Source organism: Lethenteron reissneri, chromosome 25 (genome assembly GCF_015708825.2).
Source record: "Lethenteron reissneri isolate LAM-NWPU_2019-01 chromosome 25, ASM1570882v1, whole genome shotgun sequence".
Taxonomy (NCBI): Eukaryota; Metazoa; Chordata; class Hyperoartia; order Petromyzontiformes; family Petromyzontidae; genus Lethenteron; species Lethenteron reissneri.
Window position 1 is genome coordinate 16,445,885 of NC_083803.1, and position 18,464 is coordinate 16,464,348.

Genomic DNA, 18,464 nt, shown 5'->3' on the forward strand with positions numbered 1-18,464 from the left:
CACAGCCAACTAGTGAGGGTTGTCACGTAAACAGAACGTGGCCAATTCGACACTAGTACAGCACTAGTGTGTAGTGTAGTGTATAGTGTAGTGTATAGTGTAGTGTACTAGTACAGCACTAACCGGTTGTGTGTTGGAGAGCCAAGCCACAAAATTTAAAATCTGAGTACTGTGACGTTTAGTTTATGTTTATTACATCTGGCCGCTCACCGGTATTTATTCATGCGTAATTACAGCTCGCTTCATCAGGCTGTCGCCTGTCGCCTGATGAAGCTAGTTGTAATTACTGCCGAAACGTCGTATTTGTAGATTTACGCGATCTAACCACAAAAAAACCTCTAACGTCACAAAACAAATCGGTCTTACGTACAAAGTGCATGTGCAGAAAAATGTCTCGTTCATATATCCCTTCGTCTACATCAAAACTACAAGTCTGTTTTACACATTCCGTCAGTCACGCGACCTTTTTTTCCTGGGGTGCATAATTTCAGCAGCTTTGATTCGATACAAGCTCACCCGTGGACCGGTTTTCGACACCCATTGTCTCATCCCCCCCTCTGTAAGAAATGTGGTTATTTATATTCTCCACAGGCAGCCTGTTTGTGCATGGCTAGTGCACACAGATGCCTCTCTGTACACACCATCGTCCGCACTGACGCGCCTGTTATTGATCGATATTGTCTTCGGTTTCACAGAGGCAGACTATAATACAGTACAGAGGAACGGATTATTTTTACGTGCTTTTTTTACATGTAAGACCTTCATTTTCCACATCATGTATAATGTAATATTTTTCTTTGTATATCTTTTTTAATGGTATTAATATTTTCGACCCTCCAGTTATCTGTTTTTGTTTTTTCCTCCTCAATCTCTGGGGTTCCAGTTCTTACCAAGAGACATTCTCACATGTATAGGTATACATGTATTTTGTATTTCTTCATATCTCACTCATCATCAGCCATGATCAATTCACTGCTGGATCAAACCCTTCCAAAGATCTTGTCATCTCTCACGGTCTTATAATGGCAAAAATCCACTCAGCACCTCCACAGGAGCCAATTTAATCGCTCCATCTCCACTCTGGACGTACGCTCGGGCATTTTCCCTACTTTGGCTGCCACTCCGTTTCTCGTCTCGCCCATCCGGCCATCATCTTTACTCACGATGTGTCCTGCCCAAGTCCACTTTACTTTTCTTCATCGTCAATATGATGTTCTCAAAATATTGATTGGATAAATAAAGACAAATATAAATGGAGACAATATTTGCTATCTTAGGTTTTCTGATTGCAGAAATTATAACATCCATTTGAGAGAGAAAAAAGCTAATTATTAATCCGGTGTGTGTAACTTTTAAAAGAGACTTGCAGTTTCAGTGAGCCTCCACCAGGTTACCTGAAGGCCCTATTGATTGTTTTTTTTATGTAGCATTCAAACGCAGATTCACAAAGTGCACCCATGAAATTAAAACAACTATACACTATTTGTATTTAACCAGGTAAGGCTCACTGAGCTATATAACTCTTTTTCAGAAGCCACCTGACCACAGGGGATAACTCAACGAAGTGGCTTATCATGTGGAAATGTATAGCAGCTAAATGCTGTACTCTAAAAGCTTGTTTGTAAATGTGGGGGGGGGGGGGGGGGGGACCGGAGGGGCTGGAGAAAAATCCACGTGACCACGGGAAGAGAGCCACGCAAACTCCAAATATACAACAGGCGTCAGGGTCGTGATTTAACATGCTGCGACCTCCTGTATACCTGGCGAGGTGATTAACATCTCGCCAGGTATACAACCACGCCCAATTCACACCTCAAGGAGTAGCTTATATAATTGGAAGATGGATTTTGAAAAAGATATACAGGGCGTTTGAAAAAATGTGAACACTTCCCAGAATTTGCAACAATACCACAATAAAATGTGCCTCTGGACTCTGGAGACCACCTGGATAAGATTCCAGGCACGTGTTGACAATGATGGCGAACAAGTGCAGAGACTCTTCGACTTTTTGAAGCTATTAACATACATTTGTTATCATGTCACAGTGTATTATCCGTCATTTTCCCCATTAAAAACGATGGTCCCATATAAATGGTAACATTTTTTTGAAGCACCCCTGTAATATAAACCCAATGGACCGCACATTTTCAAAGTGTACCCCAAAAATAAATCCCCGTACAGCCGCGTCCATTCGCACGCGGCCTCGTCTTGTGTTGACAAGCAGCGACGCCCCCCACCCGCTCACATTTACGCACTGACTCTCACAGGACTCTTGCTAATTCGCAATTACCGCGCTAATGTGTCTACTGAATTACAGCGGCTCACACCCCGTTGGTTGAAACGCGGCTCACTGTTTAAATTACGACTTGCGTGGCGGTGCATTTGGGAGCTTCCGAGAAGCCATCGCCAGTGAAATCACCACCATCCATTCTTCATCCACTGCTGTTTTCTTCATCCCTCAATTTAACATTCTTCGGACCAATTGCATGATATCGACCAGCATTGATGCACCGTAGTCTATACGAGTATAGCCGTGCATGCGGTATAAATGCGCACGCGTGTACGGGCGGAGGTTGCCTTTTGAAGTAGCCGCTCGCGATATTGCCGCACGGAGCGCATGCCAAGTACCTTGGGCCGCCGCAGCTCCAGCATCATCGCGTGTTTCTCTGCTTGCCGTGTTGGTGTTGTTGTTGTTGTGCGCGCATCTGCGCACGTGCGCGCGCGATAACGCAGCGCGTGCACCCGACCCTGACCGGCTCCGCCTTGCGCGATGCGGCGACCCCCCCCCCCCCCCGGCATGGATTGCCGATGAGAGATGCAAAAAAAAATCCATCCCGATGGTTTTTTTTTTTGCTCTCCCTCCCTCTTCTCGCGCGAGCAGCTTCTGCAAGCAGCGAGACGCAAACCCTGCAGGGCTCGGGCGCCTCCCTTTCATCTCCTAACCGCGTCCTGTCGCATCCCATCAAATCTCATCGCATTTTTCATCCACTTTTGATTTGTACGGATTTTTTAAAAAATATACCTTGGGTGTGCCAGCGAGAAATCGCTTAATCGTAAATATATAACGAGAGAGAGAGAGAACGAGGAACAGACGTGCACGTACAGAGTAAAAAAAAAATAACAACGATCATTCCGCTGTCTGTCCATCATCGGCCATGCGAGCTGTGAGAGCGAGCGGCTTCCTGGCCGCCACGCTGATGCTGATATTGGTCCTCAGTGGCCCGTCTTGGTCCAGGCCGACCTCCACAACGGGGTCGTCCCCGCGGGCCTCCAAGGGCGCGCGAGGCTGCCCCGGCCAGCGCCTGTACGCCGCTCAAGACGCGGGGGGGCAGCAGGGTCGGCTGGACCTTGGCACCGTGGTGACGGCGTCGGCGACCGGGGTGAGCGGACGCGATGTGATCGCTGCTTGCGCCGAGGCGCGCGGCACCGATGTGAGGACGACTGCCGTGGTGGGTGGCCGTGGTGGTGGCGGTGGCGGTGACGGCGGTGGGGCCTCGCGAGTTCTCCACTCCAGGGCGAGGCGGTGGCTCGAGTCTCTGGCGCCGGTCGACTTCCCCGAGGAGCACTTCCCCGGCCTCAACTACTGGGGCTTCGGAGACGCAGAAGAGGATGAAGACGAAGACGAGGAGGAGGAGGATGGCGTGCAAGTAAGGGGTGAGCGCGGCGAGGGAGAGGAAAAACGAGCAGCGCAGGACGGTGCGGACGACGTGGATCAAGGTGACGGCGAAGGAGCAGACGTCGTGGATTATGACAAACCACAAGGCGAGAAGAAGCTGTGGTCTGAAGAAGCCCTCACTCGTGGTCTCACCCTGGAGGAGCGAGCAGGTGGTGAACAGGAAGCTGTAGACCTGGCTGCCGATCGCCAGGAGGCAGAGGATCCTGCAGATGATAACTGGAAGGAAGAGGACCCTGTAAGGAGTGATCCAAAGGTTGAGGATCAAGCAGATGACGATGAAGAGGATGCTGAAATCCCTGCAGGCGATGTGGAACTTGACAGCCCCGCAGATGGAAATGTGAAGCTTGAAGACCCCCAAGGTGGACGTGAAGAGATGCTGGACTCTGCAGGTGGCGATGATGAGAAGGCTGAAGACCCCGCGGGTCACCATGACTCGAACGCGAGTGACTCCACACGCGAAGTGCCGTCCGGCGTTGATCCACAAACCCAGCCCAACGCCTTAGACACCACGGAGGCGGCTGCCGTCTCTGACAAACACGGAGGGGTCACAGCTGAGGCAGACTCGACAAAGCGCCTGCACAAAGCCACCTCGTGGGGGCTCGGCGTGAACGAAAGTGCCCCTGGTGGAGGAGGTGACGACGACGACGAGCCCGGCAGGGAGACGGAGCTCAACGAAACTTCGAGGCACGGAGACATCACCAAGGGTGACACCAAGGGTGACGTCTCAGGCAGCACGGACGCCGGGCTCAACCTCACGACCGCTGCAGGTGACCGTCAAGGAAAACCAGGAGGAATAGATATCTTTGGGGTGAAATGTGTTTTTAGAAGCAAAAATAAGCCCCAAATCTATGAACATGTTTCACATAATGTCATAGCATTTGATAGTGGGTATGGCGGTTAGTAGAGGCCGCCTGTAATATGCACACACTCTATGTACAGATGTTTTATTATTGAGTAAATGAGGTTATAGTTTGAGCTACAACTACAGTCATGCATGAACGCATGATGCGTGTTTTGTGTTTAATATGTAAATTGAATACTCTTTAAAATGAATTCGGCCAAATATACCAACGCGAAAGAGAGTATTGAGAGTGAATGTTTTTTTTGGATACGTGTATTTGTTTTTATTTGAGGCAACACTGGCACTGCCATTCTATTCTCTTCCCACCTGGATACCTGTTTTGCCTGGAACAATAATTTGGGAGTGGAGTGGTGGCACAGTGCTTAAGTCGCTGTGCTCTGAACCTGGTAACCTGCTGAGTTTCATTCCCAGTCACGGCTAACATCAGTGGTGCGTGATATATGAACCGGTGCCAGGTCATACTTTACCACACTGACTGGTGTGGTGAAGTATGTTTTAAAAATAAACAATCCCCATGATCGACACGGCCTGACGAGGCCCTCACCCAGCAGTGGATTTACAAAGGGCTGTACATTATTAAAAGAAGCGCGGCAGTTTTTCGTTACCTCGTAACTTGATATTATACTCAATGTATCGTAAATATATATCATGTATAAACCAAAAATACAAGAATACGTGTGTCCGCAGAAGCTCAGAAAGGTCGTGATGCACACGCGCAGACACGTGCGGGGTTTTTTCATGATACAATGGTTTGTTCTTTCCGACAATGTCTCGTTTTGTTGAGTGCCAATCAAAGCTCGTTCCCAGCTGGCGTACAGAGCTCAGGGGGGCAGCGTGTCCTTGTGCCAGTGCCAACACAATGCAGATTTAGTCGCACCGCTGTGCGTAAAAACACGCGAGTGAAAAAGCCTTTTGTCGTTATTAAAAGGGGAGGCGTGCGTTGCCGGTTTACCAAATTATATTGTTTCCGCGTTGCGAGCGTCGTCACATTCGGTGTGTGCCTGTAAATGTATAAACTCTACCTTTCCTATCAGCAGGATCCACACGCCGACACCTCATCGGATCCAAAGTCATTGACACACGCATCATGGTCAAAGTGTGCCATGGTTGCACACTCATTAATCACTCGGAGCTGCAAATGCAGTTTAATTTGTAAACAGTATTTGGTCATACAGCACCCATCTTTGCTTTGTCGCACACACATGTAAATATGAACATCATATCCATCCTATACACATGTGTAATTAGTTTTAGATGCATTTACTCTATTGTCAAACTGTCCAATGGAAGTTTTGGCTGATTATTCCTTAACTTGTAAACGTAAGGAATGGGTTATTTTGCTATGTAATAACTCACAATCATTTTTGTAAATCCACTGCTTCATGACGGCCTTTGCACATTATCAGTCTTTGAGACGGCTTGACCATAATTCACCACGCTAGTCAGTGCGAGTTGGTGAAGGGATATAACTTGGTCAGATATGCTGATGCTCAACAGAATGTCCTTGTAAAATGCAAATGTGAAATCCTGTCCTAACCTCCGCTGCTCCATTGTATTCCACGCAGCGATTATCCACCTCCTGTGGCCCATGAAGGTGTTTTTATAACTCTCCCCTTATGACTCCGACTCGTACGTAGCCCAAGTCAACATTGGGGACGATCCCGCCATACATGAAACCAATTACTCCTGATGCATACGGACAGGAGAGATGAACTATGAATTCGGTATAATGCACTTACGCCCGTAAAGGTGAGTAGCTACATATAGGGGACGGAGGTCTGTAAGCCATAGGGGCCATCCATAAATGACGTCACGCACCTGGGGGGGGGGGGGTCAGACATTTGTGACGATATGTGACGAGGGGGGGAGGGTGAGAAATGTTCTCTCCTACAACATCAAAGTGCAGCGCCACATGAAATACGCACTACAATGACAATAGTTTAAAGCGATTTGAAGCATGTTTTATATTTTGGGGGGGGGGGGCAGAGCTTTGTGACGTCATATTTGAGGGGGGGGGGTCTGACTTTTTGTGACGCCGTGTGACGAGGGGGGGGGGGTAAAAATCGTCCAAAATCGCGTGACCTCATTTATGGACGGTCCCATAACCAATCCAATGCTAGTGAAGGCCTCTTACAAGCCATCTAAATCTACCAGCAGTCTCGCAAGAACGCCTCCACATGTCTGCGCTGGTCAGGGGATTTGTTTGACCATACTTCACCGAGACTTGTGAGATTGAGAAACACTGGTTCGGGTGTCACTCGCCACATAGGTTAGCCTCGGCCAGAACTCAAGTTGTCAGTGTGCCAACCACTGTGCCACTGCTCGCCTTGCTTGAAGCTAGTGCAGTGCCCTCCAATGTGAGGTGTCCAACGGCACTTAACAGAATCCACAGAGAATAAAACAACTGGAAAACTACGAAACTTCTGTAAAACTACAGTTTATCCTGTGGGCAGAATTAAAGATAAAAACAATTGGAAAGTCTTTAAATCTGCAACATAACACAAAGCAAACTTTAATATCAAGGCAACAAAAATATAAAATTCCAGCCATGATAAATCCACAAATGAAGGCCTCCTCACTCCACGTCAGTATTGAGGGTTTGTTGGCCATACTTCACCACACTGGTCAGTGTGGGTTGGTGAAGAAGGGTACATATTTTTTGACAAATTACATTTTTTTAATGCTTTTCAACATTCCGGTTTGCTGAAAAAAACAAATTATTTGGAATATTTACCCACGTGACAACTCGATTTTATTGGCCCTGTTAGGTGGCAGAGGGTGTAGCTGAAAATTGGCATCATACCTACACTTTCTATCCCAAAAGTAGCTAATTACAGATCATACGTTTAAAAAAGGTCATGTACCACTGAGGATAGTGAACTTGGATGGTGCCAAAGTGACATTTGTTGGCCCAGGGCCAACTCCTAGCTCAGGCCCTGCTTGTGGAGATGGCAGTGCGGCGCACTAATCACCGTCCTCGCACTCCACCCAAGAAAGATCGGAGCAGTGCGCGGTGAAAGTACTCCGTGCGTGTGCCTCTAGCGCCGACACAAGTGCTGCAGAGCAACACGTGGCAGCCGGACAAAGCGAGTCGACCAAGTCCATCGGCTCGCGGTGCTCACGCCGGGCCAGCGGAGGTGAAGGGTCAGCCTGGGCAGGTGGAGCACGCGGCGCCAGCGGAGGCGGGCGGACCGGCGGGACCGGCGGGCAGGCCGGGGAGAAGGCGGGCCGGTCTGCAGGAGGGGGGCGGCGAGGGGCTCCTGGTGGAGGTCCCCTACCCCCGCGGGGGGGCCCCGAGGGGAAACCCCATGCACGGTTCCCACGGATACGTCAGTAAGTGTGGGCTCTATATAGGGTGCTTCAAAATGTTTTTAACACTTATATGGGACTATCGTTTTTAATACGGAAAAGAACGGATAATACACTGTGACATAATAACAAATGTATGTTGATAGTTTCAAAAAGTCAAAGAGTTTCCACTTGTTCGCCATCATTGTCAACACGTGTCTGAAATCTTCTCCAGGTGGTATCCAGAGCCCGGAGGCGCATTTCTTGTGGTATTGTTGCAAATTATCGGAAGTGTTAACATTTTTTTAAATCACCCTGTATATAACAGCCACGGTAACGTGGGTGCACGGCAGGTAGACCAACAATGGTGATTGGCTATACGGTACTGAATGTGTATGCCAAATAGTCACCGAGTGGCTGACCTCAATAACATAAACTATAAATCAGTGGTTTTATTTTATTTTACCCGGTAAGGTCCACTGAGCTATGTAGCTCCTTTTTCAGAAGCGACTTGGCCACACACATTATAGCTCAACAAAGTGGATTGTCACGTGGAAACTTAATGCAGCCAAAACTTCTAAACGCATTTTTATAAATGTGGAGAAAAATCCACGCGACCATCACGGGGAGATCATGCAAACTTCAAATATACAGGCGTTAGCGTCGGGATCGAACCCACGACCTCCTGTATACCAAGCGAGGTAGTTAACAAATTGCGCACACATACACGTGTAATAACTGAGAGTGGGCCAAATGTTTGGCTGCTTTATTCAACTCAACTAAGAGAACTACAACACGACTAAAATCCCACGTCTTTTGCCAGACTAAGCCTATGTCTAAAATAACGAATGCTGAATGGAAATTAACACTGCTCACCCTTTTGTTCTCCTTCTACTACACAGAGGCACTTATGTTGGCGCTGCCAAGCAATTGAGTTGCACCGGGGTAAACAATAACGGGGATGTCTCTGGAGGCCATGGGATAGTTCGGGTTACCTCCTCTATAGGATTACCTCCTCTATAGGGTTACGTACTGTAGGTTTCGTTCTTTTGGCAGCATCAAGAAATTCTGGGTAATCTGAATGCACTTGTACAGCTATTTTGCCAATCGACTGCTGGACGAACGCCTCCTCACATTACGCAGGTTGTGGGGGGCTATTTGAGCATACTTCACCAAGCTGGTCAGTGCATGTTGGTGAAGGCGGAGCGCATAGACGTTTGGAGCGTATAAGTAGAGTACAGCGATTGGTTCTGCTGCACTGCTCTCTGCTGCCCACCACGTAACCCCCCAACCCCGAAGACAACCTCGTCTACGGTGGTCACCCATCCAAGCACTATCCAGGCTCAAACCTGCTTAGCTTCCGAGGTCGGGTGCATTCTGGGTGATTTCGTCATGGGCGGGGGGATGTCTAGACATCAAAATGTCTTCCTGATTAAATGAAAAATGGGGCAGGGCTCGTCGCCATTTGGCAGCCTTATAGCCGGCGAGCGAAATTGTTGGCACATTTGCGGCTCATAATTCCACAGTAGTAGACAGTACGGTACAAAAGTGTCGGTTTCACGCTGATGAAAACGTATTTTTCGACACACGTACGCTCGCACCACGACCACTTTCCCTTCTCCAATAAACATCTCCGTGGATCTGCATCTATTGAAATTGGATGACCCATCCTGACGAGGGTAATTTCAGCCACACACACACGCGTCGTGGCCTAAGCCAGTACGCACAGACGATGCTGACTGTAGTGATTGACAACTGATAATATGTAGACTGACCTTGTACGCTGAAAATAATGAATAATTGATGGTAAAGGTGCAGCCCTGCAATTGCTTGCTCACGCCACTGAAGGCAGAAGGGCCTCCACGAGATGGAGCTCTGGAGAGCTACTCGAGAGTACGTTGGGTCTGCTCATCCAGACTGCTTAGATATCCTGAAAGAGGCGGCAGTAACTCACCACATGCCCACTTGCCGACCGACTCACTGTCGTTGTGCCCATTTGTACTGCTGGGTGGACAGAGGCCGGGGGGATTCAAGAATAACACGTGTAAGGCTTTCGCGACCAATTGTAAATGCTGTGGCTTGGCTCTCCAACACACCGGTGTGCTGTACTAGTGATGCATTGGCCACGTTCTGTTTACGTGACAACTCTTACTAGTTGGCTATGTCGGGTGGTGGCGGGTTTAACGACACATGTATATGTTTACGCGATCTAACCCAAAAAAAACCCCTGTATTATGGATTCAAGAACTTTCCTCGTTGTCAGCTGCTGACCTGGCTGTGTCTGCCTGCAATGTTTGGCCTTGGTATGAGCGATGGGAACAGTATGCGAAATGTTTCACTTTTTGTTGTATATTTTGCAGTAAAGAGCTGGGTTCGGGAGCTGCGCAGTAAGGTAAGGCACGCGAGACGCGCACTCCTGAGAACTGGCAGCAGTGAGTGGCGACCAAAAGCCTCCTTCCCAGTTCTTCCCACAACCAGCTAACACCCACCGACATTTCCCACCACCTTGTTCTAGCCTCCCTCCTCCATGGCCAAGCCACTCCATCTAAGCCATCAACAGTTTTCACCAGTGGCCCTGATACCCAGCTCACTCACACTCATCCATCGTTCCGTCATCACATGCCTACCTCCACCAGCTAACACCCACCCATCTCACATCCACCAATACCACCTCGTACCCGAGAAGAACGTGGACTTGTTAGATGAATTAAAACGGAGGAAGAAACTCTGGGTTTGGCGAGTAAATAGTCTGTGCGGGCTGGCAAAGGTGGCAGCGTGGATAAGGCTGAGTGCTTTTGTACTCGCAGAGCGACACCTGTGCATGTTGTTGAATCTGGATGTGGGAGACGCCCACCGCGTAGCCCTGCGAGTGCTGGAGACAAACCGCGTGCACGTGGTGGTGACCGATCCAAACACTATCCAGGCTCAAACCTGCTTAACTTCTCAGGATCTGACAAGATTGTGCGCATTGCGGGTGATTTGGTGATAGGGCTCTGGTATTTCCTTCTATATTGGGGCGTCACGGTGGCGAGATAGTTAACATCTCGCCACGTATACAGGAGGACGTGGGTTCGATCCTCGACCCTGACGTCTATATATATATGATTTTGCACGTTCTCCCCGTTGGTCACCTGGATTTTTCTCCGGGTCCTCCCGTTTTTGCCTCCCCCCCACCCCTCCCCGCCTCTCCGCCCGGTGTGGCCACTCGTAGCGAGGCACATGCGGCAGCAGGGGGCGCTGCTCGCTACTCTCAGCAGAGCCCTAAAAACCTCTTTACACCCCTCCGCTTAATACATTTGTCGTAAATTTAATAAATATCCTTTTAGTATTATTTTTATGCCGACTGCCTGCTGCTGATGTGTCCTGTACAGCGCTTTGATGTCCTTGATAAAAATCGCTATTTGATGTAATTATTATTATTATTATTTCATGAGTCCCAATCCCCCGCGGGATTGGAATACTCCGATCCGCATGTCCCATTGTCATTGGAGGTTACCGATAACAATACGATCCCTTGTCAATCTACTGCTCGATGAGGAGCTGCCCGCACCGTGTGGCTCTTTGGAGTTGTTTCACCACGGCAATAATTCACCACTGGTTGATGAAGGCGGGGAGCATAGATACGGGAGCCTAGAAGTACAGCACAACAATGGATGTTGTTGCATCGCCTTCTGCTAGCACAACTTAACCCCACCACGACCATGTGCTGTTGGCCGTTTCCCGTGTGTACGTACCTGGTGGTTGGTGGACATGTGGAGATCGGCCGGGAACTGAAGTTATAGAAGCACTGCACAGTGAGGTGGCCGAGTGACTCAGGGGTCCTGGGGTTCGGATCCTGGGTTCGAATCCAAGCGACCACCTGTGATTAAATTTGGCTCTCAGGTGTAGCGAGTTTATCGATTCAGTCACGTCACAAAGACCAGCTTACAACATCATAAAATAATGGTGGATTTTTCACTTCGTTTGGAAAGAAATCCAGCTTTGATCATTGACATGTTCAGTTTGACTTCAGTGTGGTGGGTAAAAAGTCACTTGAATTGATCTCACAATTATTTCCGTGACATCACATCCCAAGGTGGGGTAATGCACGAGGCTATGAAAGTTCTGAATGAGAATTGCCCCATCTCATGACACAGGTTGCCCAATTTCAGGGCAAATTCCCGGTTTGCTTGGCGACTTCCTCTAACCCTGACCGCAGTGGCGTAGCTACCGAGTGTGCAGGCGGTGCAACTGCACCGGAGCCAAGAGGCCATGATAGGCGGGGGTGAGGGGCTACGGAGAGGAAGGAAAATCGGACAGCTGTGGGGGTAGTGGGGGGAGATGAATTTCGTTTGGTGCACCAGGACTCAATGCCCACCACGGCACGACCACTGCCTGGCTGCAGCTGTCGGTGCGAGGCTGAGACTCCCGCGTGGCCCCGTGCCCTCCGGCAGGTGGGCTGCATGTCGGGGCTGCTCGTGCCGGTGGGGATCGGCGTGGCCGCCGCCGCCTTCATGCTGCTGGCCGTGTACGGCCTGCGGGCCGCGGCCACGCGGCGGTGGCGACGCAGCGTCAAGAGGCGACCGCAGGTGAGGAGCTCGAGGTGGCTGCTCTCAAACTTCGGCAGTGCTCTGGCCCTTTGGGGGCCCCGAAGCAAACAATATTTGTGGTGCCCCGCCGCCCACTCCCCTTTCAATTGATACGAAAATAATGGCTTCTATTGAGATGACAGAAGCGATTATAGGTAAGAGATAGAGATGCAGTGAGATGAGAGAAGGGAGATGAACATGAGTTAGAGATGTAGTGAATAGAGAGAGATGTAAACAAGAGATACGTGTGGAGGTTTATGAGAGCAGAGAGATACAGACAACGCAGCGATCAGAGACATTTATTGGAGCTTTTAGAATGTTCATTGGCTTTATACGCTTATTAGGATTTTAATTGAAGCTTTTAATTGGATTTTTTTTCTCATGAATTCGGGGCCGTTTGAGTCACTTGGAGGCCCTGACGTGTTGCTGGGTTTACTTCTGCCTAGCGCCCCCACTGACCCAACATTCCTCAGACCTACCATATGTTCACGACCCTCGTCAGACTCCCCACTGCTATTGACGCTGCAGTTGTTTTTGAGTTTGTATCAAGTGCCGAGGACGTGACACGGCCCCTCTGTACTCTTTACAGCCAAGTGACAGCCACGGCTGCAACAATGCTACCGGCTACCGAGCCCTTTTGTGCACGTGTACAATGCACAGCGCTCGCCCATCGGAGCAACTGTCCAGGCTGAAGCCTACTTAGCTCGCGAGACCTAACGACGTCAGACGCAGTTCGCATTTGACTGCATCGTATGTAGTGGGTGCGAGGCGAACTGCCCTCCCAGTGGCTCCCTCCCCACCCCACACAACGCCACGGCTCCACGTGGAGCAGCAGGGTGAGGTCACCGCGTTCTCACTCATCCGCCCAGCAGCTGTGGGCAAGGCGCCTCGGGGTTATGTACCCGGTCCAGTTCACCTGGATTTTTCTACTATTTTTAAACTTGTTAAAGAACATGACACCACATCCGAAGTGAAAATACAGCCCCGTGTCAACGCATTGCTGGGTGAAGGCCTCGCCATGCAACGTCGGACATGTTTACTCCATGTCCGAGGTTGCATGAGGTGTGTGAAACAAGTGCCACGTGTAGAGGCTGCGACACTTGGTAAGTAGTCGCAAGTGGTTACTTCAAGGAGAGGCGAGCGTCCGTCATGTGAATGTGGAGTTTCCACCGACGGTTCGCGTTCGCCCGTGAACAGATTTAGCTGCCACGTCGCGCTCACTGGAGCATCGCAATGCGCCCGAATCTCATCGCGTCTCGCCCGTTAAGCGTCGTGGGGCAGTCAGCCGTGGAGGGCAGTCGAGGGCAGTGCAGGGAAGTCCATTGCTCTCAACTCCCACACCCCGTGAACCTTCACCAGCCATCGCTGACCAGCGTGGTGAAGTATGCTCCAATATCCCTCACGGTCCACAAGGCGTGGGCCCTCATACAGCAGTTGATTCACAAACGGGCTGTACATTTTACATGTGCGCTGCGAACTATATGTTGCTTATTGAACGTCCAGAAGTCGTCACGGCCAATGCCGCCGCCGGCCGCCGGGTCCAGCTTCCAGAGGATGTCTTACTGGACATCTGTGAAAAAGAGCTTTATAGCTCATCGGATTCCTCCGGTGTAAATCAACATGAATCTGAGAGGGTTTGCCGTAGAGCGAGCTGGTAAGCGGTTTCAGAGAGCAGTGAGCCCGATTGGCCCTGGTGATGCCCTGTGTACGCGTGCATTTGCCACAGAAGAGCGACACCACCAGCACTCAGGATCGCATGATGCTGCTGGCAGGCAGCAGCGAGGAGGAATTCTAAACAACCTGGGCCGGACCCCACACTCCCCGGACCGCAAACAACACCAACAACAACAACCGCCAGGCGCCACTCGGTGGCGGTGACGTCACCACGGACCGCACACACACACGCACACACACGCACACGCATGTTCACTCCGCACTCCTCTCCACCACACGCGTGACGGTGGCGCACCGTCAACTCTCAAGCGCGTCCCAACACACGGAACGCAGCGAACCGCGCGAGAGAATAAAAGTAAATGAGCGCGTTACCACGGGCGGACCGAGACACAATTTGGTGCCGTGCGCAATTACATCAGTGGGGATACAAAGGCGGTCGGGCCGTGCCTGCTTTAAGAGATCACTTGCGTGACGTTTCCCCCAGCGGTCTCTGACGACCGATGGGGAACCTCTGCGTCTGTGCGTGGAGGGTGAGAGGGTGGCTGAGCGATGGCGCAGTGGTGAGCGCACCGCACCGCAAGCCTGGTCATATAGGTTCGATTTAGGGCCGCACCTTTAACCTTTTCACTGAGACACGAGGGGGGGGAGACGCAACCACGCGGTAACTTTAAGCCTGCCGCTGGTGAGTTTAAGATGACTACCGCTGACCAATCAGAGTCGCAGGCGCCGTGCTATTAGAATCGTTGCTGTGGAATCGATTACTACAGGGCATCTGTGAAAAAAATTGTTTCATAGCTCATCGGATTCCTCCAGCATAAATACATATTACGATTCCGAATGAGGCGAAGTCACGCGGCCGGCGGCGCCTGTGGCACCGCGAGACGATGTTTGCACGTGCCGACGTCGTCGCGAGGCGTGCACGTGGCGCGTGACATCATCGCCTTGGCGAGAAAGGCTTAATGACGTCACAATGGGGGGTGCGGGTCCATTTTCCTCCGTGGGTCCTCGGTCTGTGCCCGATCGCCCCAATGGTCATGCTCCAGCGACATTGTGCCCAGGTGACCCCGCCAGCCGCTGGCTCCAAGCGTCCCTTATGTGCTTTTTAATTACGCTGTGGATTACTGGGATTTACTTTTAATCTTATTTTAATTGATGGCATTGAAGCCAGACACAACCAATGGGAAACAATTCAGATGGCCGGCCTATTGTGTTTACAATGTGGCACAGAGGAAGGAATGCTGCTAAGAGATATTAAGAAAGGGTAGAATGTTTGTGACACAGGCCGAGGATTTCCATTTATTATAATTATAAAAAAGTCCTTTGTTCATCTGCCGCTGGATGAAGGGTTCCACACACCGTGTTGATCATGGGGTCTATATGATCATACTTCGCCATGCCGGTCAGTGCAGGTTGGCAAGGGGGGGAGAAGGGGGGGTCCACGATAAGTTCAGAAATCACTCGCCACTGATGTTAGATGTGGCTGGGAGTCACACAACGGTTGAAATGTAGAGAGAATTTGGTAAGCCAAAGCAGTTATTTTGTCGGCACTTCTAAAATGTGACTTTTTCAGGGAAACGGGATCTTCATCGGAGCTCAATGCTGGGCTTTAATGAGGCCACATCAGAGAGACAAAACCCGCCCACAGCGCAAACCCCCCCTCCGGGCACACACTGGCACACGAGGCTAACAATCGCAACTTCAACAGCGAAAAACTCACACAGCACCCAAAGGAATTCTAAAACAAATAACTTGTGATGAACAAAATGTGCCTGAACGGGCCCTCTGTAGACTGTGAAAGCAGGGTACGAATTAATCACTCCTCCCTTAGCAAGGATTTATCTTGTATTCTCAGAACTGTAAACTGTTACTGTTGCAAGGTCAGACTTTTTGCCAAGAACCAGCAAGCCCGTATCAGGCTCCTTAATCTCACCATCAATGAACGCACACCGTGAACACTGCGCGTTGCTTAGAATTAACAGAGAATCAACAGCTGCCCGCTGTGTTTCGTGGGTCGTACCGCGTGTTTTGTTTTTGCATTATGTCCGACGTTTCGCTCCACATGCTGGTAGGAGCTTCTTCAGGAGCCCCACAACTAAAAAAACTAAACTCTTTGTTATTTTACCAGGCAAGGCCCACTGAGCTATATAGCTCTTTTTCAGAAGCGACCTGGCCACAAATGATAGCTCGCCGAAGTGGCTTATCACGTGGAAATTCGTAGCAGCCCATATACTCTAAACTCATGTTTCTAAATGTGGAGGGAAAACCTGGTTGGACATGGAGAAAAATCCACGCGACCACGGGAGGAACATTCAAACTCCAAATATACAGCAGGCGGTCAGGATCTAACCCAGGACCTCCTGCATACCAGGCGAGGTAGTTAACATCTCCTAGCCACCGTGGCGCCCCAAAACCGCGTGGAACAATCGGGAAACACATCGGACAGCCGGTACACGGCACAACCGCCAATGCCTAGAGACTCAATGAGTGCGGCGAGCAGGATGGGTCACGAAGAGCCCAAAGCGGAGCTGCGTGAGCTGCGACAAATGGCATTCAAGAAGTTGCGACTCGACGAGAACGTTTCAAATGAAGTGCGAATTTGACGGCGACGGTGCGCCGTGCGGGCATCGTTATTGTTTGCAGCATTGAGGTATTTTCATGATCACCGTCATCATAGTTTAGAATCAAAGTGGTAAATTTTCACGCACATTTTCAAGAGAATGTGCCCTCGTTGCATATATTTAAGTCACAAAAATAGGAATAAATTCCAGGCACACTAGAGACCATCTTAAGCAACTTATTTGCTGTCAAGGCCCGCATCCACCATAAAGTAGACAGCGTTGACACGAGCCACACCACGAGACGTCCCAGTATTTTGTACGTTTTGTGCGAACTTTATTTATTCAACTTCGCGGGCTGGCCAACAGTCGTCTTCCCCTTTTCCAGCTGCGCGTCGGTGGTGGAAATTCCACGTTACTTTGGTGGGGTCCAGCCTAGCCCCACGAGACAACTATCGCAGTCATCCACCCACTAAGTGGTCGGGGCTCAGCCGAGCGACTACCACGACGGATGGCCACGGTGTTGAACCAGCGCCGCTGGTGGGGGATGTGTTCAGCACGTGCTTTAAATCCAACATTGGAACGGAAGCTTGCGTAGGCTTTTAATGTGATGGTAGTTTTTGTTATTGACGACGACATCGTAGGTGTGTGCCGTTATTCGTACAGTTGCCGCAAATAGCGTTGGCTTGACAGTGGCGTTCGCCTGTTCCCAGTCGCGTGATCGTTTGTAACGTGTGGCGTCGTTTTCCGTCTCTTCGTTCGGTTGCGCGTAAAGGGGGTTACTTGTGTGAGACAGGCAACGGTGACTTTGTAAGAAAAAAAAACCCCCACGAATAAACACAATTGATGTCAATAAAACCGTTGCCACTCTCGTGCGCGCGTCTGAGAACACTGCGGTGACTCAACTGCCCATGCCTGGGCTGTGTGTACATGTGGGTGGTGTGTGAGTGATGTCTGTGTGTGTGTACATGTGGTGTGTGTGATGTTTGTGTATGATAATGATGTATGTGTGAGTGTGATTATGTCTGCGTGTGTGTACATGTGAGTGGTGTGGGTGATGATGTCTGTGTGTGTGTACATGTGGGTGGTGTGTGTGATGTCTGTGTATGATAATGATGTCTGTGCGAGTGTGATAATGTTTAATCTGTGGTCTTTTTTAGGGTATATTTCACCTGTGCTTCAAATCTGAATAATAATAATAATAATGACAGTACTTTGTCAATCCAATGCTGGATGAAGGCCTTCTCGTGTTTCACGGGGGCTGTGTTAAACTTCATCACGCTGGCCAACGGTGAGTTCCCGGGACCGTTTGAGACATCGATCGCCACCGATACCAGTTTTGGTTGGGAATCGAACTCGGATCTCCAGGCTCATAGTGCAGTGTGTTACCCGCTGCGCCAATCCCGACTGCCTATGTTGAAAGTGCCAGTGACATGGCAATCGATATTTTAACCTTAGCCTGTGCCTCATCTAGGTTGACTCAGCCGAAAACCATGAGTAATCTGTACGGTGGTGTTGTTTTGAGCATCGGGACTTCGGAGACAAAGGCGCTCAGTCAAGGCAGTTTGCCTAACGGGCCATACAGCAGCCCCGTGTCCTCCTCATGGGAGATGATGGTCGAGACTGGCATGGAAGAAACAAAAACGACAAGAACACTTCAACACCAAGAGGATTAATGACACCACAATGCCGCTCAACACTTTGAAATGAATGCGTGTCACCTACGTTTAGACTGTGGACCCTCCAAACATGGCAGCGTATTTAGTTTACACGTTTCAAATAGCACCGTTATATTCGTGGTTTCTTTGCGTTCATCCCACTGGCTTCTGGTGGTGGAGTCG

General features: G+C 49.9%; 1 protein-coding gene across 1 annotated transcript; it reads left to right on the forward strand.

Moving 5' to 3' along the window:
* The first annotated feature begins 2,263 nt into the window (after positions 1-2,263).
* Positions 2,264-17,514, forward strand: ARMH4 (armadillo like helical domain containing 4). The gene is made up of 5 exons (XM_061559522.1): positions 2,264-4,443; positions 7,581-7,871; positions 10,187-10,218; positions 12,260-12,394; positions 14,121-17,514. Exons 1-5 carry the CDS (start codon positions 3,156-3,158, stop codon positions 14,187-14,189), a joined length of 1,815 nt encoding a protein of 604 aa, XP_061415506.1. The 5' UTR covers positions 2,264-3,155; the 3' UTR covers positions 14,190-17,514.
* The last annotated feature ends 950 nt before the right edge of the window (positions 17,515-18,464 follow it).